Below are 25,694 nucleotides of genomic sequence, written 5' to 3' on the forward strand. Positions count from 1 at the left end.
TTTACTACTGGTCGCTACACAGTAGTCACAATTACTAAACTTCTTCACAGCCCATTAGGGAAAGCTGTTCTCCAGTGCCAGGCAGTGCTAACTTCATGGTGATGCACAGCAGGTTGTCTAGCTTCACTCTACACACAGGGCAAAGACTGCTGAAAGGAGCTCAACTATACTGGTCTATTTAATTTTCAAATAAAGATTTAGAGAAGGAAAAGAGATGAATGGAACAGGAGGTAATTTTCATCTTGGAACAAAGACTGTATCTTGTCTCATAATTAAATGTTACGTTGCAATTTGTTTAATTCTATTTTACAGGAAATAAATTAATTCTCCATCAAATGTTATTAGTCACAGACGGAGCTATAAGTCTGGCATGACTCAAAGCAGTTATTAATTTGTACCATATAGCAAAGCCTCAGAGAGAGAACTGTCGCTGATTTTCTGCGGTGACTTTTAAGTCTGACTCTTGGAAAGGGTAGATAACAGTAGGACAAGGGGAAATGGTTTTAAGAGGGAGGGAAGATTGAGGTTGGATGTCAGAGGGAAGTTCTTTACTATGAGAGCGGTGAGGTGCTGGAACAGCTGCCCAGAGAGGCTGTGGATGCCCCGTCCATCCCTGGAGGTGTTCAAGGCCAGGTTGGATGGGGCCCTGGGCAGCCTGGGCTGGCAATAAATGTGAAGGTTGGTGGCCCTGCATGTGGCAGGGGGGGTGGAGATTCATGATCCTTGGGGTCCCTTCCAACCCCGTCCATTCTGTGATTCTGTGACTCAAAAACCCAGTTCTTCCTTATGACATTTTTATATTACTCAAAAGTGTTACAAAAACATATGTATCAAGCACCTGTTACTCTATCAATGATTTTAAATCAGGAACATTTTTAATCTGGAAATCCAGCAGCATCTGCCCAAGTGCTTTGCCCTGTAAGGAAAAAAAACCAACAACCACTTACTATCTAAATATACAGTCTTTGTAAATTAAAACTGTATAATATGGATATATATAGATCTTTAATCAGTATAAGTTTTATCATCAGTGTAAAAATTGAGCACGGTCAGTATGTTTAATGTGTATCACTATATATCCTTAGAGATTTCAAGTGAGTTTTCAATCAAGATCTGGATCATAGGTTTACTCGAATTGTACTTTTCCATAATTAATATTGCTCTCTTTCATTTAATTGCCTCACTTGTGAATTAATGTAGTCAAGCATGAAAAAACATTTACTCCTAAACAGATTGAGTAGTTTGTTGTATTTGTTACCTACTGGTAAAATAAACTTGAGTTCAGCTCTGCTACCCAATTCATACCTAGCATCATCCTACTCTGTGAACAGTCCCACAGCTAACAACAAATTACTGGGAAAACAGTGGAATATTCAGTTACAAAAGATAAATGCATTACATCAATACATGCCTGTGGGTCACTCCTTAGGGATGCTACACCACCACCACCAAGGGAATTCCTCAAAACAAAATTTAATGCATGGATTCCTGGCAATTCATATCTGTAAGATAAAATACACATTCTTGTTGTTACACCTCTCCACCCGAGATTTTGGACAAAAACTCATTTTTGTCATTTACAGAACAGAAGTAAAAAGACTGTGCAGAAACCAATGTGCTTCTGACAGCAACCTCTACTGGTCAATCAAGCCTAGGAGTTAAACTGAAGGTTAACCTTTCCTACTTTCTTATTTCTCACCCTTACACCCACTTGTCAGCCCTTAATAGTTCTAAAGGAGGATCATAAAGTATAACTCTCCTCCAATGTCAAAATTCATAGATTGCTAATAAGCCACTTTTCTCATTTCCATCACTCCAGCCATTTAGAAAGCTCTATAGGCATTTATTTCAAATCCAGTGTGATTTAAGAAAACACAACAGACAGAGGGAAGTATTTTTAATATTTCCTAGTTCTGATACTGAAAAAAATAATCACATAATCCCCAGAACTCACTTTTGCTGACACTGTCTGCCAGCTGATTTGGAAGTCATGCTCACTATTACTGAGAAATAACCATGACTCACTAGCTCAAACTCTTGCAACTATGGAGAATTTTTAATAAATTACAAGTAAAGCTACATTTCAACACTTCACTGGAGCCATGTGCTTCGTTAAGATAAAACAATTTTATTTTAGTATGACAGACCCATTTTCCTGTTCCACTGCCACTGTATGCTTTTTTTCACCCTTGCTTTTGGCTGCTGCATTTCCAATTTGGAAACTTTTCTGGAAGTCTGGCAAATGGCTTCATGATTTCCTAGCAAAGCTATTTCAAATTCCATAAATAGGTCTATAGCATATTTCCATTTGCCATTCCATAGTTTTCCAGTGCTTTGTCTCCTTCTGTGTACTCTTCCAGTGCTCCTTGGTTTTTTGTTTTCCTCCATTGCTTCCTTTATCTAAGGACTTGATGGCTTTCCTTTTTTTTTTTTTTCCTTCCCTCTTAGGAAAGAATTTCATCACAACATCAGCAAGACACAATGAATAACTGAAAAAGACCTTATTCAGCTCTTGCTGTGTCTCCAGATGTTTCACTGCTACAGTTTAAATCACATTTCCTCCAGCGTTGCCTGTTTCTCTTTAGTCATTTATCTGATCTTCATCTGTTTGCAACAAATTCTTCAAATCTGTTCTCTAAAAAAGCTGGAATTTCTTGCAGTACTCTTCTGTGGTTGAGGTTTATCTTCTCCAGTCCCTTTCAGCATTGTAAAAATGAGGGCTGCTGTTGATACTAATCAGCATTCGACAGGAATGAGTAGAATAAAGTAATTTAAGAAATGTCATCTATGTAACTGACTAATAATGTAATCAGCAAGGATTAGAGAACCTCACAACATTTCCAATTTTTTTTTTTGCAAACTCTGCAAATTCCAAGTGACCACATACCATGTCCATCAATACGCCACACTGCAAGCTTTACCCTAAATGAAATCTCCCAAAACTTCCAGGTAAGAAACAATTTCACCACTGGTACATCCCTGCATCAGAATCAGAATAATGGAACACGTGTTTAGAAGCTAAGACCTTAGCTCCTCAAAGAAGTTCCATGAAAATCAGCCATTCAAATAATCAGGAGAGAACCTGGACAGCAACAAGCAAACGAGGAGTGGAACACTTTAAATTTCACCCTCCTCAACAATTCTGGAAGCACGCAATGTGAGCTGTGGATCTTAATTTAGAACATCAAAGAGAAGCACGTTAGCTTCACACATCTTCAATAACTATTTAGAGTAAGATGTTCTAGCTAGAACTAGATTTACAGAAGCAATATTCAGAGGCAGCATTTTCAATACATTCAGACCTATCCGAAGCATCTGAACATCCTAAATCTTTCTGCACAAAAAATACACTCCTACACAAATATAAAAAACTTTAGCAGAACCATCATAGCAGTCTTAAGCAGCAACAATATATGAATTACATGTGGTCATGCATTTGACCAGCACAATTAAACAATTTATGTTAAACTAAGACCTAAAGTAAGAAAAACTTTCGATTGAACTGCACTAGGTCATGCTTAAGAGCTGCTTTTAAAAGTGCAGAAAACAAATCGACTCTTCAAAGAATATTAAGGCTGTGATGGAAACCAATGAAAGAAGGAAAATTCACTGCTGTAGCTCAACTCCTATGCTTATGCACAATGGGGTGCCTCCTTAACTACTTCCTTAAAGTGCTGTCCATACCTGTTCAAAGAAGCCAGGTTTCCCTGTAAATTTCCTGTTAGAAACGTATGGAAATAATAACGTTATAAAATTTGTTTATCGCGTTGGTATCAAGGAAAAGACAGCATTCTTCCTGTCAAGGGAAAGCAGCTGCTAGAAGAGATGTTTGCAATAAAACACATTGTAGAGAGGTACATGAGTCTGTTTTTTCCCCATAATAAATGTATATGCAAAAGCAATTTAAAAGTTTTGCTATCTGCCAAAAATTCAGTGTTTTGTTCCTCAGTTCTTCACAGCAAGAAATCCTTAAAAAAAATGCCCTCATGGATACAGTTCTAATAGAAATGCAATTCTCTGTTATAGAAATAGGTAACTGCAGAAATAATACTGAAAGATGTTGCAGCAGAAATGCTAAGTCACTTTTTGAACCAGTGGTTGAGCACCTGGTGGGGAGGCAGGGCCAACCCAGGGGAGCTGGGGGGCACACAATGCAACGCAATGCAGTGCAATCCCAGCTCTCATCTAAGGAATCTTTTGCTGCTGTGTTGCCTACATTCTGCAAGCTTCTGAGTTTACAACACTCTCTATTGAGAATAATCCCATCATTTTTTGTTTATTTCATTAGCCTTAAGGAGAAAGAATTAAAAGCAACCAGCTGACAATCTCTGTTATGTATTGAAGCAGAACCACAGTTGGTATGTTTTTAATAGCAAAAATAATGTCTATTGCTTAACAACTCACATTTAAAATGAAGGAAAATAAGACAGCCTTTCTTATGACAGTAAAATCTAAAAATAAATGAGTAATTTAACAGCAATCTGAAGCACACAAGCATAATAATAATCCTAAAGAGTTCCACATATGGATCTATTCTTTTTCCCACAGAGTTTTTTCAGTTGTCTCAAATAGCTCCATTATCACATCATTAAAAGAAACCAAACCCAGGAACAGATAATCTAATTAATCAAATTTAATTGGCTTTACCCAGACACAGCAAATTGGAACTTTTATTTATGAACGTAAACACCGTTAAGGAACCACAATGAATCCATTTCTATAGGTATCATTAGAAGGCCTGACATTTTTTATTTTTTTCCCCCTTTCTCTGGTCTGTTTCAGAGGAAATGTATTTACTTTCTAGATATTAGAATTTCTTAGATCTGTAGATTTGTTAGCACTTATGAAACGGTGGGTTCTGCGTAGATCAGTTCATCACGATGCTCAAAGACCAGGAGTTAAAATAGCTCCAAGTTCTCTGGGCTTTGAGCTGCACCTTTCTGACTCATGCTCTTTGACCAAGCAAAAAGACACTTATTTCTTGGCAGCCACAAAAAGATGTAAAGATTTTGGCAAAATGTCCATTGTGGTGGAACAAATAATGTTATATCAAAACAGGTTCTAGAAGGGTAAAGAGTTTGTTGCAGTATCAAAGCACTTGTTTTTAGTGAGACACAGCAGGCTTAAAACCTCTTATCTGCTTTACTGGGCACACTCAGGAGAATGAGCACTACTTCCTCACTCTGCAAGAACAGGATGTCTCATTTGCCAGGGATTTCCAATTCCTCGTCATGTAGTGACTTGGATGCTTGGGAAGCTTCAGTTACTAAGGCTCCTGCAGTTTCAAGACTAGGAATATGTTTCTCAAAAGTAGACTACAAGTTATTACTGTTTTGTAGACATTCTTCATTAGAACAGAACAAAAAATGCAGTGCAACTTGTTTTTACTTAAAAATGCAAAGAAAGATACATTAAAGAAAAAAAAGTTGAATACAGATAGGTCTGCAATACTCTATTTAGTTTAAAACACCTTCTGACACCATCACAAATCTATCGTACAACTGTACTGCACAAGTTCCTTACTACTCACCTTGATACCAGCTCTTCTTCAGGTTTTTCTCGCTCTAAAAGGTGTTCAAAGTAGTTCTCCAAGGCTTGAGCAGTTAAAGTTTTCTTTAGATATGGATAATACAAAGGATGCCGTGCTATGACACCTGTTAGGTAAAATTAATGATAGTTGAAATATGAGCTATTGAAACCTATTTGTAATTATCCTTTCAAAACTGATTTGAGGTCATCCTCTCAACTGAAAATGTACGTATAGATACTCTTTAATGAACACCTGAATAAAGGAGCAGGACAGCCTTTCCTCTGTCAGTAGAGAGGCAGTGTGGTGCATGACATGGAAGAAGGCTACCGAAGTACATGATATTAACAATTTCATTCTTCTAGCTGCAAGTGGACCCTGCCACTGGAAAACACCTGAAGAAAAACAAAATACCACCCCCCCCCAAAAAAAAACCAAACAAACAAAAAAAAACCAGCAAAAGAAACAATACATGAAGTTATCTTCCCCTAAAGGGTGTGCAGGACTTAGAAAAGTAATTGTAGCTGACCATTAACAAAGCATGATCAGATCAGTAGTGGGTTTGTTTTTGGTTCTAACGCTCACTAACTGCAAGAAATGACAGTTTTTTATTGCTGTAAGTATGCATTGATAAACTCCAGGTAACTTTATGCTGAAGCCAATGTTCCACAGCAGGATCAGGAAAGCAGGTTCATGTCACAGATCTCTTTATCTAGGGACTTAAAATTAATTTCACCTCATAAGTAGTTTGTTGTTCATTTAACAAAGCAATAGTTTCTTTATATCTGAGGAAGCCCACTGGCAGTGCACACACAATTCATGACCTGACAATGCTATATTGTATTAATAGTCAACCACAGATGGAACAAATAAAATAATTTAAAATAATAATAATAATAATAATTAAAAAAAAAAATCAACACCTCTTCACTCTTCAACACAAAGAAAAGCTTCACAAAGAAGGACAAGAAAACCTTTTCCTTAAATATAAACAAAATCCATCAGTCTTAGCACGACAGCTAATAGCAAATCAAATCCCAAACGCACCTTTAATTCATACTGAGCTTTGAACACCACACGCTCTCATCTTCGAACAAGTTAGAGAGCCAATTGTTGCATGCAGAAGTAAGGAACAGAGGGAATTATTAATCAATACAAGAAGCAGCATAATCAACGTAAAGCCTGCACACTGAAACATACCACTTGGATTTACAATATAATTAAAAACATTCTCTTACTTTCAAGAACAACTTTGGTATTTCCTAACAATATTTTAGCCATCTACATGACACAAAATTAACATACAGAAATAGTACACACCTTCAGACAACCAAGAAATTATATTATATAATAGACAGACACGAAGAAGTAATAACAGATGTGCAGAAGAAACCCTAAAAATATGTTTCTTAATTTTGGGGTGCTTACTCTTCGCAACCGTAAACAAAGCTTTATATTATAAGACATTCAAGTGTTTTTCTTAATACCTCAGATTTCAAACAGCTGCTGAACACTGACGTACAGACACTGCATTAGTTAAATACTGTTTCATATGGATTGTTTCATTTGAGAAATAATAAAAGAAATAATCAAGTTATGTTAAGAGATTTCCCAAAAATTAAGGAGAGCATTTGGTGCCTCTTAGCTGGGAGACTTAAACCACCTTGAGAAGAAAGATAAATACCTATGTTTGCAGAGTTGCCTTTGTCTCCACTTCTAGTGTAGGCAAGATCCTCTAGGCGGTAGGTATGGTGACCACTTGGCAGATCTGTGCAAGGTAAAAATGAATGCACTGTAATGACAGCTACACACAATGGTACATTTTGAAGAAGTAACTGTCTTTACAGTCTTCCTGTTTGTCTGTAGTACTCTCACAAACAACGTCAAAATTTTCTTACCACAGATACCAGAGAAGAAGTTGTGAGGGTGGGGGCAAAACCACAAAATTGACTGTTTCTGTCCTGATGTGTATTTATAAAGGCAAATCAGCTTTACTTTTACATAGCTGAATGCTGTGCCACACGTCCCCTGTTCTGCCACCTCTGCATATGAAAATTCATCTCCATCATAGCAGTGCAGTACCTCTGAAGGAGGCTTAGCAGACATGTGGTATTTCTTGACCAGCTGTTTTCCAGTTAACATATAGATTTCTCTGCTTCCAGTGTGGGTAGAAAATACATTTATTTACTGATAATTTGTTGTCCGTAGAAAGCAGATTTAAAACTCTGTTTGAAGACTCTGCATCTCTCTTGCTTTCCTACATGCTGCTATAAGGGTTATTTTTTGCAAATATTTTAGTGTCATCTGGAAAAGGCATTTCATGGTCATAATTGCATTTGCTATCAGAAGCTAGTCAGTTTTTTAACTTGTCTGGAATACTGGATTTTCAAGTCTTCATGAACATTATTACTATTACACTCCATAGAACAAGAAATATTATTTTTATCTACTTATAAATTAAAAAAAAAAAAAAGCAGCCCCACTCCTTCCCAAATCCAGAAGTCCAATCCTGTTGAAGCCACAGAGTTTATAAACAAGGTTGGATTGTTTAGACATACATCACAGACCTCTTGCAATTCTTCAATAGTAAGCAGCAGGCAGCCACCAGCTAGCTGCTCCTCTGAAGGAGAGATGAAGTGCTCACCTTGCCACCACATCTCAGTTATCCAGTGACAGAAGCCTAACACTTAAACTTGAAGTACAATTTATATCCTTTTTTTTTGGGCAGAGAGAATCCAGTCATTTCAAGCCTGTTGTGCTTCTAACCCAACTTCCCTCTGGACATATTAGCTCTCCTAGCATCCCTGGCTTCAGTGCCAGCATCTCAAACTTATCCACCTATCTGCCTTGCATTTAGAATTCCCATCCTTCATCCTTTCCTATAACCCCTTCCTGTGATTTTCTATCTTCCTGCACATGAGTGGGCAGGTTATATCCTCTCTCTGCTCCTTGAACCCAATAAAAGGAACATTCATGGTATAGAAGTGACATTTTTCCTGCTTTCTGGTGTGACACCAGGTGGCATCAGCCACAGGAAACAACTGACAAACAACTGACAAAAAAATTGACAAAAAAAAAAGGTTTGGTTTTTTTTCCCCTTTCTTTTAGAAAAATAATTCAGCCTAGAGCACATTGTCAGTCTAACGTGTTAAAAACTCAAACTTGTATTGAAGAGAAGGTCTTGTAAATCAAATGTCAGATAACCTCCAATAGAGGAAACCATTAGCAGGGAACAATCTGGGGCTGACCACAGCAAACATTTTCCGATCTAGCTGCACCAAAAAAGGACATTACTCACATCCTAAAGGAAAATCTAGAAATTAGTTATGGGTTAGTCTAGTATAATAATACTTCACTGGCAATAAACAGAACTTGAAGTGTGGAAAATACATGACAGAAGAGTTAACATAGCAGATGTGTTTTGAGCTTGATGCTCAGTCTTTTCTACGTTCACTTCCATGAAAAACAGTGTCATAAAACTTGCCAGAAAATATTAAAGGGTATATTTATATAGCTGGGGAATATTTTTTGTGATTAAGCAAGTGAGATCCTCTTCTGATGCAGAAAGAGCCCAGGTAAAGCTCATTCCTCACTTCGGCCAGATCTGCCATACTTTGCACAGTACAGAAACTGCTTTTCTTTTTTCTTTTTTTTTTTTTTTCTTTTTTTAATTTTTATTCGATCTGCAATTCCAAAAGAAAAAATATTTTTCAAAGGTTGAAATGTGGCAGTGTTCAAATTTTAGAAGATGTAGAAGTCATCAACGACGTTTCAGACAGTCTCTGACAGTCTTCATTTAAACAAAACCATTTCGAGACAGCACTCTGCTGTTCTCATTTATTGATTTATTGATTTATCCTTCATGATCTGTTTATCAGGAAGTTGTTTTCATTTAACAAACATCTTAAATCTACAGAAGAATCCTCTTCGAAGCTAGGGCAAACAGTAAATTCAAATTCCATCCTTCCAGAACCACATCTAGCAGAATTTTTGAAATCCACTTTCGCATATTTCTCTTATCTGTTCAAAGACAACCAGCAGTCCCTCACACTTGAGATAACCATGAAACCAAGAAAAAAATACTTCTTTCCTTACTAAATGCTGACAAAATGCTTTAGCAGAGTTTACTGCTTTTACAGTCTAATCCATCTATTTCTCATCTATGTTGTCCATATGTTAAGTCACAGAAGTAGGTAAGTATTTAGTCACATAGAGAAAACATTTCTATTTACAACTAAGGGCAAAAGTTTAGAGGTCCTTCTCAGGGAAAAAAAACAGAGGAGATCTGCTGACCCTCAAAAGTAGAGTTCTGCCTGAATAAAGCCTGAAGAATTCAGTACTTAAAGCTGATCTCAGGCACCTCAGAAAGTCTTCTCGAATGACAAGAAGGCATTTGAAAGCAACAGGAAGCCTAACTGCTTTTTTTTTTTTTCTCCAATATTTATTGTTGCAGTTATGTTGAAATTAAAAAGTAAATAAGTAAATAAATGAATAAATCAGTAACTCTGCTAGCCTCTTCATTAGAGAAACCACGATCTTCTATTCCTTAACTCACTGAGTGTGATGATGATAATCCCCCACTGCCCTCCCTGGAACTCCCATATATCAAAGAGATTCTGCTATGAGCTTTGATTAGCAACAGACATAATCAAGAACTGAACACACTGAAAACTAAAATTTATTTCTGTTTGATGCAAGAAGATTTCCTTGAAGGGATGTCTGAAAGGACAGAGAAAACAAATTCACACATGGCAGATGGATGTTCAGTATCAGTGACTTCCAACACGTAAACACATAGCCACGCATCTATTTGAAAATTTCTCTACATTGTATAGAATATCTTCCATAATTGACAATTTCAGATTCTACTAGTAGTTTTGAGAAATTCCACTCACTGATTTTGGATCCAGATTCAGATGATATGAAGGTACAAAATGTTAAGATGCAGTTTTTTTTGTATATACACACACTCGAAGATCTAAATTTTTCTTTCAGGACTAGTATTACATTTAGAAATAATTTGAACAAATAATCTTTACTTGAAGTTACTTGATTTAGATTTGAAAGGCTCTATCCACAGTTTTAAATTAATTATCACATCTCTCTAGTGAGCAGAAATATAACAATGAAGATTCTGTCTGGATCGAAAGGAAACTATGAAGAAGGCTGTATGTTACAAAATGCAGCATGCAGTTCTGCCATTAGAAGGGATAAGAAAAACTGTAAATACCTAAAAGGTTCTATAATCCTTAATCTAATACCTAGCATCCATGAACAACTCAGACTGAACACTTCACTGCGGACATTCAGACCTACTCATCTTAGCTCACTGGTTCACCCAGGTATCTTCTTTTCCTTCTTCAGACATACGTATTAGAAAAGTGGAATAGAAATGTTCATAAAGAAGCATTATTCTAATATCCTTTCTTCAAAACTTACTAGCTCCAGGTCAGTCCCATTCTTATTCATTTCATGAAGCCCAATGTAATATGGCTGAATTTGTTTATCCAAATTATTAAGGACTCTGTACTTCTGCCTTCCGTTCTGAATGCAAGTACTTTGATTTAATTAAAACCAACTTGTACCAGGATTAATACAATAATCTTTAAATATACTTTCAAACCATGTTTCAATATCAAGTAAAAGTTCAAGTGTGCCTAAGGCTATGGTGTTTTTTTTTAAAGCAATTTGATATAGCCTTGTTTTAGACTCCAGTGTGATACTGTCTGATGCTAATCGCCACCCTTCCTAAGAAAAGTGGCTTACGAGTTTTGCAAAGGAATTCATAATGCATAGTGTAAGGAGGTAAGACCAATTTCTTAGACAAAATTTAGCACGTGATTTTCTTGGACAAAGATGGGAAATGATACACTGCAAGTAGAGGATGATCGTACCTTTCAATTCAGCATTAATCTTGGGTGGATCAAAGGAAACAGCCTCATCTGATGTAAACGTGAGATCCTCCTCAAATGTCTCAACATACTGACCATTTAGAAATAAGTTGATCTGGAAAAAAAAAACAATTCCCAAACTGTCAAATTAGGCCAAGAAATCCAGCACAACACGGGAATATCTTTTTCTAATTAAATATTCATCTCCAACATTTTAAATAAAATCTTTTTGATCATTTTTCTCAACTGCTTAAGATTTTTCTTAGAAAACAGCAAATGGCAACAAAGGCCTCCAGTGGTTATTTAAAGGGAAGACCAAAAAAAAAAAAAGAGAAAATTATTCTTGTTTTCAGAAGGCTTGCTAGGATTCTTGCTCCTAGCACAAGTTTTAGGTTACCCCTTAAACATGAAAAAGCATACATGGAAAATAACTCAGTTTTGCACTGTAAAACCACTCGTGACCTGTGGTAAAATCAGGACAGTTGCGTAAGAGCACTGAAAACAACACATAACCAATGAGGTATTGAAACCTGAAATCCAGAAAAGTGTTATCAAACACAAAACAAAAGAACCCACTGTGGCAATATTAATGTATCTGAAAATCTCCTTATGTAGTATTTTTGGGTTTAGATCAAATTCTAGGTTTATCTCTATGGCAACTGGACTCTTTGTAAATGAAATTCCAATCTAGAAAAGAAGTGAATTCATACCTTATTTACTCTGCAATCTCTATCGAGATCTTTCTTAATACATGGCTAAAACTTTGGCACAGGGACCGAATCACTTAGACCATGCTTTTATATAACCTTTGTTGCTTTTCAACAGTGACAAAGAATATCATTACGAGCGTATTAGCCTGCTCACCAGATCAGTTCCTCAGAGCAAGCATTTTGATTTTCTGTATTGTTAAGAGACAATGCTGTCTTCCCTTGCTAAATGAAATTACTATTTAATCTTAGCAGGCATTTGACCACATTTAGAACACAGTGCTCATTAGTAATTTTACATGTGATTTGATAAAGCAGTAGCCTGAACTTCCATAAAGACAATACTTTAATATTAAAAAAGACAAGCCATCCATCAGCCACTGACAGCAAAATGTCAGTGGCAATAAGAATGGTAAGTACTTCAACATCACAAAGCTGCACCAGGGAAGGTTCAGACCAGATAGCAGGAAAAACTCATTTACTGTGAGGGTGATCAAACACTGGAATGGGCTTCCTAGAAAGGTGGTTCATTCCACACCATCAGTTTAAGAGGCATTTGGTTAATGCCCTTAATAATATGCCCTAACTCCTCTTCATCCCTGAAGCGATCAGGCAGATGGACGTGATCTTTGTAGGTGTCTTCCAACTGAATGTTTCTATTCTAACTTCTTCCAAAGCAAAAAGTGGTTTTGCAATACTTTTCCACTATCCACAGTTTGTCAGTGTGGTTTCAATAACTGCGTGGAATCTCCTCTTAGAATTTAATGTTAAATTCTTTTCCACCGATGTTGAGAAAAATGTAACACTTATTTGTGCTGAGCACTAAACACGTGTCTAAAAATGAAACAGAACAGTCCTTTCAGGAAATCTTCTGAATCCCTAAATTGATTACTGTAATTTATTTACAAAGTTTGTTAGTTAGTTCTGCTGGTTTCTTTAAGTTAACTGTTTTTGGGGTTTCTTCTCTCTTGCTGCCTGTGCTCTTAATGCTTCCCCTCTTCACTTGAAACAGAAGCCTGTCACTGTACTTAGAATCATAGAATCACAAGGTTGGAAACGACCTATAAGATCATCCAGTCCAACTGTTTTCTCATCACCGCTGCTACCACAAGCACTAAGCCGTATCTCACAGCTCCTCATCCAGGCGCCTCTTGAACACTGCCAGGGACAGCAACTCCACCACCGCCCTGTGCAGCCATTCCAGTGCCTGACCACTCTGTGAGAGAAAAAGTTCTTCCTCATGTCCAACCTAAACCTCCTCCGGTACAACTTGCGGCCATTTCCTCGGGTCCTGTTTGTTGCCTTGGAGAAGAGGCCAAACCCCTCCTCAGCACAGCCTCCCTTCAGGAAGTTGTACAGTGCAGTGAGGTCTCCGCTGAGCCTCCTCTTCTCCACACTGAACAATCCCAGCTCCATCAGCCGCTCCTCATAAGACTTGTGCTCCAGACCCCTCACCAGTTTTGTTGCCCTTCTCTGCACACGCTCCAGGGCCTCAATGTCTTTCTTGTAGTGAGGGGCCCAAAACTGAACACAGCACTCGAGGTGCAGCCTCACCAGTGCTGAGTACAGGGGATGCTCACCTCCCTGCTCCTGCTGGCCATTCCTAATGCAGGCCAGGATGCCGCTGGCCCTCTTGGCCACCTGGGCACACTGTCGGCTCCTGTTCAGCCGAGCACCAACCAACACCCCCAGGTCCCTTTCCTCTTCACCGTCATCCAGCTACTCATCCCCAAGCCTGTAGCGCTGCATGGGGCTGTTGTGCAGCACCCGGCACTCAGCCTTGTTGAACCTCATCCCATTCACCTCAGCACAGAGATCCAGCTTATCCAGATCCCTCTGCAGAGCCTCCCTGCCCTCAGGGAGATCCACACCACCTCCCACTCAATGCCCTCATCTAGGTCATTGATAAAGATATTAAACAAGATGGGCCCCAGCACTGACCTCCGGGGGACACCACTTGTAACAGGTTGCCAGCTGGACTTAAGCCATTAACTATTTATTAACTGTTACCAACTGGGCACGGCCCTTAATCCAGCTCTTTTCCAAGAGAACAGTATACCTGTCCAGCCCATGGGCAGCCAGTTTCCCCCACTTAGTGCTGTGGGCCAACACAGAACGACATTCTGGCCTTTGATTGCTTCCTCAGCTGCTGAATGAGAGAGGAAGCTCTCATACCATTATTAGGATTACAATATAATTTGGAATAGAAGACAATAAATCAAATAAAATGAGAAAGAGTGAAAACCTTACTCTAGCGCTGAGCTGAGAATCTAGCCAGGCAGAGCAGAAGAGAAAAGAGAGACAGTCTGTGACTTGCCAGGAGTTTTATCCCCCCTGTGAACACAAAGTCCCCTGGGGTATATAGTTCTTCTCTTCTGGGACTCCAAAAGAAACAGAGCAGGCTTTAAGTGTTAAGTCTTACCTGGACATTGCTCTTTGGATAATGGAAGAAAAATGGCTTCAAAACTGGAGATCTAGGCACACAAAGCAATCATAAATGTATTTAAATACAAATTAATGAAAATCTTCAGATTATTCACATACTTCACAACCACTTGGAAAATTGAAAGCTTTTTACCCATAATTAGCAACAGTTTTCTGAACAATTTCAGAAAGCTCAAGAAATGCAGAAATGCAGAAATTACTTAAATTTAATTACTAATAAAGCAAGATTTTATTTTAAAAATTAACTTACATTCTAGGGCGCCCTCCAATAACTCCAGTGAGGCCAGGTGCTGGCGATGAAAATGAAATTCACAAAATAACTGTTAAATTCACCTTCAGAAATATCAAAGCTCATTGCTTAAGGTAGTTAAAATCATTTTTTAACACAGATTTATTAATACTTGGAAACATTTAGCAAATTACATAAGGTATCAAGTTAATACAACCAGACATTTTATAGAACAGGTAAAATGGCTGAACATGTAAAAAGTACTGTCTTAAAAAAAAGATTTTGTCTCAAGATGTGCAAAGCATAAACTGCTTCGAAAGAAGAACCTGATGATTTTTCTTTATGTATGCCAATGCTGGTCAGGCAATACATTTGGCAGAAGAATAACTAGTCTGAGAGATGGGAGTGCTACTGTTTTTTTTTCACTTTTCAAGAGAGCAGAGAAACAACTCTGACCAGATCCATACACAATTTCCCGCTGCTTTATTAGATTAACCATTTCAGATGCATCTCTCTCAAGCATTTTCACTGGCTAACACAGCTGGTTTTAGGTTCCTCTACACTGCACATCCCATTCTTTCTTTCTCTTTTCCACATAGGTAATTTAGGAGCTTTAATCACTAGCATGACTCAAGATTTGTAGTAAATCAGTACTGTGATTGGATTCTTCTCAACACCTGGTTGTTACACTTTTCTGCCATTAAACTTATCCAACAGATCAGTATTCCTGAAATAAACAGTTCTGCTCTTCCTAGCTTATCTTCTACCCTGTCTGCCTGGCACAGATAGTATACATACACGATACATCTACTATTTCTTTCCTCTGCAGTTCTGTAAAGTGTGTATGTTAAATCAGCCTAGGAATTAAGCTTCCCAAATGGTGTGTTTACCCAAGTTTGTCCTGGCTAACTTTCCTTCATGCTTCTTCCAGGTGTATTTCTCTGACCAAACACCAAGAAACACACTGTCGTGGCAATAAGCTCACACTGGTAACCTCTACCACTCAGCAAGTTGCCTTAGCTTAGGTTTGGTGCCTTGGTAATGCAGACCAAGTGGTAGCACAGGAGCAACATAGCACAGGTCAATGTTACAGTCCAAATCCACGTTCAGTGGAGGAGTGATTTCCCTGAAACAGCATGTAAGCAAGGTGCCTTACTGAAATCTTTCATAAGGCACGCTGTTTCATAAATAAATAAATCTCAAATAAGTTAACCATGAATAATCAACCCTCTACCCACCAAGTTCTGCTGCAAAGGATACGGTTGTGGACAGAATGGAAACTAATCTCTTACAATTACACAGTTTCAAATGATCCAGGGAAGATTAGACTCCAGGAACACTACCTGTATGCTCTTTTAAGCAACAAAAAAAAAATCCATGCAATATTAAAACCAACTGCCATTATTTGCTGACTGAATTATGCTCCTAGTTTATTTAGGTTGTTGGGCAAGGAAGTGGGATATGGTAAGGTCATGTTGAAAATAGGCTCAGAAAGTTAATTTAAAATTATCTGCGGATTGTCACATGGCTCACTTCCCACTAGGCAGCTGAACTGCTCATTAAGGGTACCAGATTTTGCTCCAAAATCTATTTCAACTTCCTGAAAGCTCCTGAAAGCTGTCTGCTCTCATACAGTGAAACTTGGCTTCCAGGTCAAAGCAGTTCTCTGAACACTAACAAGAAAACAATATAAAAATCTAAAAGCATCAAGTACTCACACTCTAAGGCTATGATAGACTTCTATTACTGTTTACAATCACTACTCTTGCAAACTCCTCCAGTGTAAGCTTCTGTAAATGTGGATCTTTCTCAGGACACACTGCAGCTGCCCTGCACATAAATGTAATTGCAAAGCAAACCTATGTTGTTACATGCCAGCTGCAACATCATTCATTTCTATGTTAGAATTATTGAATCCATTGCTTATGTTAACGTACGTAGGACTGAAGCACTTGCAAGTATAATTTAACATATACACAAACAATTCCTGTTTAGACTTCAGGCAGAGAAGATGAACCAGATCTTAAATCGACTGTGGTTTACGACTGGTTATTTGTGTGAACAGATTGCACCAGAGCACAAACCTCACCTCCATCCCAGGGCTCCCTACTGCATTTCTCAGTCAAGACTGAAAGAAGGCAATGAAACGTTAAGCACCACTCTCCAACAGCAGGTCTGACCACAGCAGCAAGCCTGCTTCTAAATCACTCGTGGTCTCCTTAACTCAACCAACACACCTTTGAGATAGAGAGATCTACCTGTGCTGCAATTCACGCTTACTGCACGGTCCTTATGTAAATACCTGTGCAGATGTTTCCCTTCTTTCTTGCTGGAAGAAGGTGTACTTATCTACAACGAAATCTAGCATGAATAATTTGCCATACTTGTGGAGAGTATCAGTCAGACTGTAGCATCAAGTACATAAGGCCATCAGCTAAATCAAAGTTGTTGATCTATTTTCCCAGAAACACTGCATGAACATCTTCTGTTATCAAACTGCATTCATTAGTCCCCCAAGGCAGATAAGCATTGCTAAGAATGATGTCATCCAATCTGCAATCAGTCAGTTTCAGTTGGAGGGACTATCAACTCAGTTCAGTTACTCAGCATCAGTATTTATCAGCTTCTGTGCCTCATCAGAGCAGCACTTGTAAAAAGAATGTGAATGCCTTCAAGTTGATAAAGCATTTTCAGACTTTCTTAATCCACCTATATTCCGTTCATCTGCATGTATAGTACCATCATACTGAATATTCATTTTGTCTCAAGGGTCTGATCCAGTGACTTGCCATTTCCTAGAACAATTTCACTCCCAGGTCTGAGGACACAGCCTGAAATGACAAACTATCAAGGGCATTACAAGCAATGAGTCAGCATTGGAAATGGTGCCACTTCAGTTCTACTGATTTCATTCACTTCTGACTATATGGAAAGACTTGGAGAAACGTCTGGCACTAAGTCCACTAAATTTACTTCTTTCTAGGTGATGGATTTAGTGCCCTTCCATTGGATATCAGGGTTTTAAAAGGTTTGAATCTACAGTCCACCATTTTTGATTCCTTCAAGCATGTTTTCATTCTGCAGCTCAGTGTTTTTCACTTTCTCACCCTACAAAACTCAAACAAGGATGGTCTTGTCAATACTTGGACAGCCCATATCATGTTAGAAAACACACCTAGTAGAGATTTAAAAGCTTTAAGTAGTTTAAATTCAATAGCTGATACTTTCTTTGAAACTTCACTGTGTTCCAAAGTACAACCATGTCTCCTTGTGACGACTGAATTAGCTCAAACAAAATCTGGTTAATGTATTTATCGTATACACTCAGGAATTATATATTTGCTATATATTTACAGTTAGTTCTTACAACGTAGTGTAATAAAAGTACAAACTGTGTACTTTTTTAAACGGTGGTCAATTATACATTCTAATTATTACATATCCTCTGCACGCAGCAGATAAACTATCTTCTGCAGTATTATTCTCAAACAAAAACGGAGACTGCAATAAATAGTCAGAACTGCGACGTTCCTTGAAGTTTCTTCCAGCGCACTTACGAGATCAGTCATAATATTTACATACACTCAAGTACTTTAAAATCTCAAGTTGTATTAACCAGCTGTCATCTTAGTGTCAAACTCTGGTCATTTCAATGTGAAATAAGGGTCAGCACATGATTTAAGCTATTAATAAAACACTTCTTAGCTACTGAACTATTAAACTACAACTAGTGACACTTCCATTCTGCAAGGCACTTCTTGACTCTTCCCCACTAGGCTCTATTCAGAAAAATCTATCCAAATTTAAAAAGTACAGAAAAGCACACTTTGTAGAACAAGAAAACAGCTCTAAAATTGTACTATTAAGTCTGAAAATTAAAGACTAAATTGCTAGCCACTGTTAAATAAACTCACAATTATCAATTTTCAAATTATTGAGAAACCCAGAGAACAAAAAGCATTCTTTCACCAAATGGAAGTTAACCAATCTCAGGTACTAACTGCAAAAAATAAAAAATGATTGGTTTAGTTTTTTAATAGCTTGTATCTCCTTAAGCCCATTAAGCAATCAAACTGAAAACAGACTGTTTAAACTGGTAAACGAGGTATCCAGCTCAACAGCAGTTTACACTACAAATGCTATATTCCAAACACATAATAAAATCCCTCTCTCCTGGATGACATCTACATACAGCAGCATGAAATTCTTCTCTTTGCTTAAGCATCTGCAACTTTAATAATATGAAAATTGTACAGCAGAATGGTAGTGTGCAAGTATGCTCAAGTGCTTCACTGGTGGTCAATAAAAACAAGGGGAATTAAAAACACATTACAGAAATGAGCTAAAAACCACATCTCTGACGTTCTAACAGCCTGAGTTTTAAGTCTCCGCTGTGAAGCACTATGCAGAACACTGCTGCAACACACCTACTAACCACAAGGAAAAAATACTGCTTTTTATCCTGCTCTTGCTCCCTGTAAAGACTGAAAAGCTGAAACTGCCCTCTAAGTTTTACCAGGTAAATAGCTCAAATATATTTGGACTAAAGTGATTAAATTTCACTTAAGTAAAAGACACTGCTCTGATAACATGAGCTGAAAGCTGGCCAGTCACCTTAAGAAACAAATGTTCACATACTATGGAGACTCACTGTTAATACTGTACAGTACTGTGCTACTCAAGTCAAGTAGCAGAGATTTTTTACTGTTTATTCTTATAGACAACAGTAGTGAAAAAAAACTGGACAAAGCACACACTAAGAATTTTGGAGAGACAACTGTGTGTCAACTTCAGATCCTAAAAATAAGCAACTGTTTTAAATCCAACCATCTTTCCTTTGTTGAGAAGGACACTTGCTAGGGGATCATCTATGTACATATAAAATAAAGAACAAGTAGAGATTTTACTTTCAGGAACAGAACACGAGAATGATGAAAAGGGAAAAACACTACTTCAATTGTAAATCCTTAACTAACTTCAGAAATGGTAGCTCAATCTAACCATGAAAACAGTATCATTCATTAACGTAACAGTCTTTGGAAGTAATGCACATCTGTGGTAAATGCTGATCCACTAAGTAACCTTCACAATTGCAAAATATTTTAAAACGAATCTTCCTAATTACTTCTAACTGATTGTATTCTGTTTTGTAGGAGGGAGTAAAAAAAAAAGGGGAAAAAAAAAAGAGGATCAATCCTTCTTTTATAAACAACTAAAAAGAGGTACTATGCTATCTGCAGCTCTGACACCACCTTAAAAACAGAGAACATGCTTAGTTCCAAACAATTTTGAATCCACCAAAAGAAAATGTTGACCAATTGTTTAATTGCACAGCAACATTCAGCCACCACGAATCAGGATTCTAAACGTGTTCTGGAAGTTGACATTCAGGTTAAACAATTTAATTTGAAGATTCATGTAAATCCCCAATACGTTGCTCTATTAATGCAGAGAAGCAATTGCAACGCAGCCGACCTCCAGTCTTCCAGAAGAAGCTCTCCAAATTTTAAATGGATTTTAAAAAGATAAATGAGTGTTCGTAGCGTAAGCAGCAGTCAGATCCCAGCATATAATGTAGACCTTACAATTAAGATGAATACAGTGGTAACACTTAGATTTGATGTGGGTGGAGAAGAGAAAAAAAGAGAGAGAGAAAAAAAAAAAGTGCTCAAAGTGATCAGTTAATAAGTTCTCCTAGAAGCTGTGACAGTGCAATGAAAATTACAGTGAATAAATGCAAAGTTTTTCTTGGAACAAATATCTAATAAAACAAAAGAAGCAGAGACGATTTCACAACAGGTGACCTTTGTGCAAATACTTAAAACTATATACTCTTAAAACCAAGACTGACTTTTAATTAAATCCTGGTGTTTTGTCTTTACTTTGGAGGTCAATGAAGAAAATCCAGTACAACACACTCACTCCCAGTCAAAAGTTAAATACATTAACGTGAGGCTAGACATAATAGTGCAAGATCAGAATTTAAGTTGGGGAGCTAACATGCACAGTGTGAGTAAAGACTCAGATGGGGACCATCAGCATTCTCACTGCAGTATACTATTTAAAACTTTTAAATTAGATCCGAAAGTTTGACTTCTCTACATAAACAGCTAAATTATATTGTTGGAGAAAGATGTGAATGTTTACCCATGCCAGTTCCAGCTGGTGCAATCTCTTTGGAGAAGATTTCTAAAGCTTCTTTTTGCTTATGATGTACTGCAAGCCAAATAACAGCTTCTCGAGGACCCTGCTTTGAAAAAGCAGATTAGCTTAGCAGCATAACACCAGTTATATCTGTCAAATCAAAAAGCAACTGTAGCTCAGCATTCAAAGCAAATGTAATGGACTCATGCTCATTACTAACTACGATTTTCAGTTAGTGGCTTTCCATCCAACATATCTGTAACTTTCAGTTAACATCATCTTTACCAGTACATCAACCACTGGGTACTTCAGACTGCTACAATGCTGTGCATCAAAACATCCTTCAAAATCAAGTACTGTAACAAATACTAATTTGTAAGGAAACTGCTTCACTTAGTGAGATGGGCAAGCACACTGTACTCCTATTTCTAATGGACTGAGAATGCTCTGGGGCCAAGGCTACTTCCCTTAGCATCACAAAGTAAATAGATCTGCTCACAGAAAAGAAGTCAAACCTAATCCTTGGGAGTTTAAAGAGAGAGCAGAACTAAAAGAATACCAGGTTTCCAACAAAAACAATACACACAATAGTTCATCCCAACTTCTTTTAACTAGCAATTTCTGAAGTGTTTGATAGCTTCCCTAATTATGCATAAAATCATGAATATTTCAAAATAGCATTTCTCTTATTAGTGTAAAACATTCAACAGATTTTAGAAAAAAAGCCTATTTCTTTACCTATAGAGAAATTGGTGACATTTCCACAAGAAGATCCACACTCGAGATCCACTGCTGCCAGAAACAAACACCTATGAACACCTACAGCCTCAAAACACAGGAGATGAGGTGTGGAGCAAAAGCGCATGTTTTTATGTCGGTTGAAAAGAATGGAATGACTCCTGCAGGGAGCTTTTTCTGGACCAGGGAACAGCATTACCCTACACTTGACCAAATTTTTCATGACTTAACCCTGAAAAGACAAGAGAGCCTTTGTGCTGGCAGCATTTTTCTCCTAAGAGATGGGAACAGGAGAGAAGATAATATATGCAGGCAGTTGTTAAATGAGCTGACTTCAAGTTGTGGTCAGACAAAACTCACAACTCAGCTTTCCTGTGGTATGGTTAGATGCTTATTCACTGAAGGAAGTTGAATGGGTGCTCCTGATTTCAAGAACTAGAACTCAATAGTTCTATAATGGAGCAACTGCTAATTTGCACAGCTGTCATAGGGAAAACCACTATGCCATCACGCCTAAAAAAATACATTAATTACAATTCATGTAAATTTAACAAGTATCATACAAAAAAAAAAAAAACTTAGCAAGTTTTAAGACTCAAGTAAGCATTTTAAACTTACAAAAATAAATGCTTTCTTCTTCAAAATAACCAAAGAAAACACGGATCCAAACTCCTAAACTGTCTGTTTCTTAATACATCTCCTAACTTTAGTTAGTTTCATTTAGTTTAGTTTATTTTCATTACCCATGTTTCTGTAAAGTTGCATTCTTTAAAAACATGGCATAAAAGTAAATACAGATGTCTCATAAGTCTAATTTGCAAGCATATACACCATACATTTTCACAAAAATAATAACTGTAGAACATGACAACATTAGAAAAATCTCAAGTCAGGAACTTAAGTAACTTCAAAATGTAAGAACACGGTTGCATTTCCTACTGACAGCTGCTGAAATGGTGCTCAGAAGACATGTAGCATACAGTACTGCTATGCCAGTCATTCTGGCTACTGTAAGATCATCCCAAAGAGGTAGTTATTTTAACAGACTACTAAGTGCTGCACTCCAACTCAAATACATACTAAAATCCCAAAATGAACAAATTCACAGCAAGACAAAAAGCTCCCAGCTCTCCAGCTAAAACACAGTAGTGAAGGGCCTTAGAAGAAAAACGTGGCAATGCTACAAATTGAAACTTTCCTCTTTTTTATTTTTAAAGAGCTCACAAAGCTGTCTGAAGATTCACATAAAAATACTCTCACAGAAAGCATGCTTATGTATTCACATCTGCATCTGCTCCTGCTTCTGCACTGCACTACCTCTTCAATACTGCATTTAAGCCCCAACCTCGTGCCCTGTCCAGATGCACGAGAGCATGCAGTGGTCTATGAAAGCAGAGTCCTGACCTCTGTGTGTTCATCCAATACCAAAACTGAAGTTGCAGACCATTTCAGTCACTTCTATTACCATACGATTAAAAAACATACCAAAAAACAGCAAAACAAATTTATCTTTCAAATTCAGAAATGCGGCATAAAAGGGTTTAGAAGAAAACTATTGCATTTTGGTTAATGAAGCATTATTTCTGTACTGTTAAGAATTTGCTCACACCCATGCTCAGCGCTGCTTTTACAAAACCAACTATTAAGTCAGGTACTGTTAATATATAACTTTCACGTGAAACACATCCAGTATTTCTAAATCATGAACTCATTGATACTGTGACATTGCCATAATCCCTTCTTCCTCAAGAACAGAAAAATCAGAGCAGGAAGTATTAGCAATTAAATACCACAGAGTCACTCAGTGCTGACTCGGGTCCACTGTTTCTGCTGATAAAGCAAGCAATCAGAGTGGCAAAGAATAGCTATGGAAACAGGTGGAGAGACTGGAAAGACAGGAAAAGATTTTCGAATTTCTCAAGGCTATCATCCTCTGCTGGGAATATTCAGTGTTATAAATATCATCTCACTCTAGACTAAATGGATCCAACTCTGAGATACACAGCCAGTGCACAGTTTAAATTCAGGCAGATGAATCTTTGAAGCACAGATTGTTTCCCTTGTGTGATAACATACCACTCAGCACAACATGGCTCTGCTTTTGACCACTGTTATTTGCAATCCAAACAAGCACAACTAATTTTGTGCAGAAAGACATAATCAGAAAGAGAATACATCTACCAAAGGGCATGTGTTTCTCTCATGAGTTTACAGCTTTGTTTTAGATGGCAAAGCAACCCTCACTCTTCTCCCACTCCTCTGAAGCTACTGCGACTGCTTTCCAGATGAGAACTATTTGGGTTAGGTTCCTCTGTCAGAGAACCAGTGTGAAGAAGATAAGGTTGCAAAGCAGCTTCCTGTGTTGCAGCTTTAACCTTCCTATTGCAGGCATGTATGGAAAGCACGTACAGAGACACTGCTGCATTTAATTTTATTGTAAGACCTGGAAGCTGAGGCTAAAATACAGGAAATACTGTAAATATTCAACTTGGTTTGGAAAATGTTTTCAGTATAATGTAAGCAAGGCAAACTGAACAGTAAGAACAGAGAAGCTGTTCTTTTCCAAACCATTATTCACTCTAGTGAGCAACACAGAAAACTTCTCATGTAATGATATCATTAAAAAATGAATTACGATGCCTAATTGAAAGGCACTGGTGCAAAGAGAACACTGAAGTTGAATATCTGGAAAATGTGCTCCTATGCTCCAGTATTTTCCTTCTGCAATCTCAGTAACACATTTAATGTAGCAGGGTTTGTCATCCTGAAAAGACCACATCATAGATGGCTCTGCAGGAAGCAACTCTTGCTGCTGCGCAGAACAAAACTGAAGCTCAAGCACTAAAGCACACACAGCTGCAGACACAACTTGTCTCATTTCTAAGAGCAAATAATTTCTATAATAAAAGTTTCACTATCTCTTTTTTTTTTTCTTTTTTCTTTTTCTTTCCTTACACAGACATATTTTCAGCTTTTCACATGCTGGCATTGCCAAGACCAAACTCACAGAGCTGAGTTTTGACAAGTGTATTGTAAGGTTTTTGTAAGGCTTTCATTGACAGAAAAGAATTAGATCCTACTGTTTTGGAACAATCTAAACTGTCTAAATATTTTAAGCGTATGTAAGTGGGGACAAAATTTACAGTCTTCCTCCCAAGGAAAGATCTTCCATTTCTAGATAAGGAAAGCAATCTGGATATCACAGCTGCAGTGGCTGCAGTCATCATTCACATTCTTACAGATGAATGCAACAAGCCACAAAACATGCTACAGGATTATGTAGTTGAGGACTGTTCCACAGATGGGACCCACAGAGCTTTAGCACAAGCAATAACAACTCTGCCTTTTCTTTTATACTGCTATCTTCTAGACTTGTGCCCTAACGCAATGAAAGTCTACACCGTAAGAACATTTCAGGTATTTCTTCAGATGAACAGATCAGAACAACATTTCTGTAAGATTCCTTATCTTCTGCAAGACCCAACACAAAGACCCTGTCAGTAATTCTGTACACTAAGTACGACACTGAACTCTCTGCAAGATGGCGGGGTGAAATTCCAGGATGACAGTGACTTTCTTTAAAGTTAGGGAACAAGATAATGATATGGAGAGATTAAGAAGAGGAGGTCAGTACAAGTTTAAGAACACTGCACTGCATACTTACACCATCTATACTCCTTCTAGCGTGCGGCCCATATGTATCTTCAGACCCTAAAACTTGTATGTTAACTGCACTGTAATCTTCGTACCCAAGCTGACTGAAAATGAGACGTGTCCTGCAACAAATGATTGTTTTTTTAATTAGTAAACTGTCTCAAAGTAATTGTCTGTAGTATCCCTGTGTGGTCACAGGAATTAGCTCTGCAATGTAAGCTGGTTACTGATAGTTTTTACTACACAAACAAACAGAAATATTGCATCCAAAGTGATACAGGCAAAGTACCTCTGAATTTATCCCTCCGTTTCAGTTTGAGCCTTTTCTTTAATCAAATTCTACGACAGATGATGAGCAA

General features: G+C 37.7%; 1 protein-coding gene across 1 annotated transcript in view; it reads right to left on the reverse strand.

Annotated features, from left to right (window-relative positions):
• Window positions 1–777: 777 nt before the first annotated feature.
• Window positions 778–25,694, reverse strand: part of LOC122166139 — a 45,822-nt gene continuing 20,905 nt past the window's right edge. The window contains exons 12-20 of the mRNA XM_042829683.1: window positions 25,346–25,457; window positions 20,947–21,046; window positions 14,821–14,860; window positions 14,548–14,599; window positions 11,422–11,533; window positions 7,212–7,295; window positions 5,531–5,654; window positions 1,400–1,502; window positions 778–916 (exon numbers count right to left, since the gene is read on the reverse strand). Coding sequence (XP_042685617.1) covers window positions 842–916; window positions 1,400–1,502; window positions 5,531–5,654; window positions 7,212–7,295; window positions 11,422–11,533; window positions 14,548–14,599; window positions 14,821–14,860; window positions 20,947–21,046; window positions 25,346–25,457 — 802 coding nt within the window. The 3' untranslated portion in view covers window positions 778–841. The remainder of the gene's footprint in view (window positions 917–1,399; window positions 1,503–5,530; window positions 5,655–7,211; window positions 7,296–11,421; window positions 11,534–14,547; window positions 14,600–14,820; window positions 14,861–20,946; window positions 21,047–25,345; window positions 25,458–25,694) is intronic.

The sequence above is a fragment of the Centrocercus urophasianus genome, unplaced genomic scaffold, assembly GCF_019232065.1.
Source record: "Centrocercus urophasianus isolate 14NV4802_14NV808 unplaced genomic scaffold, USGS_Curo_1.0 seq_32, whole genome shotgun sequence".
Lineage (NCBI taxonomy): Eukaryota > Metazoa > Chordata > Aves > Galliformes > Phasianidae > Centrocercus > Centrocercus urophasianus.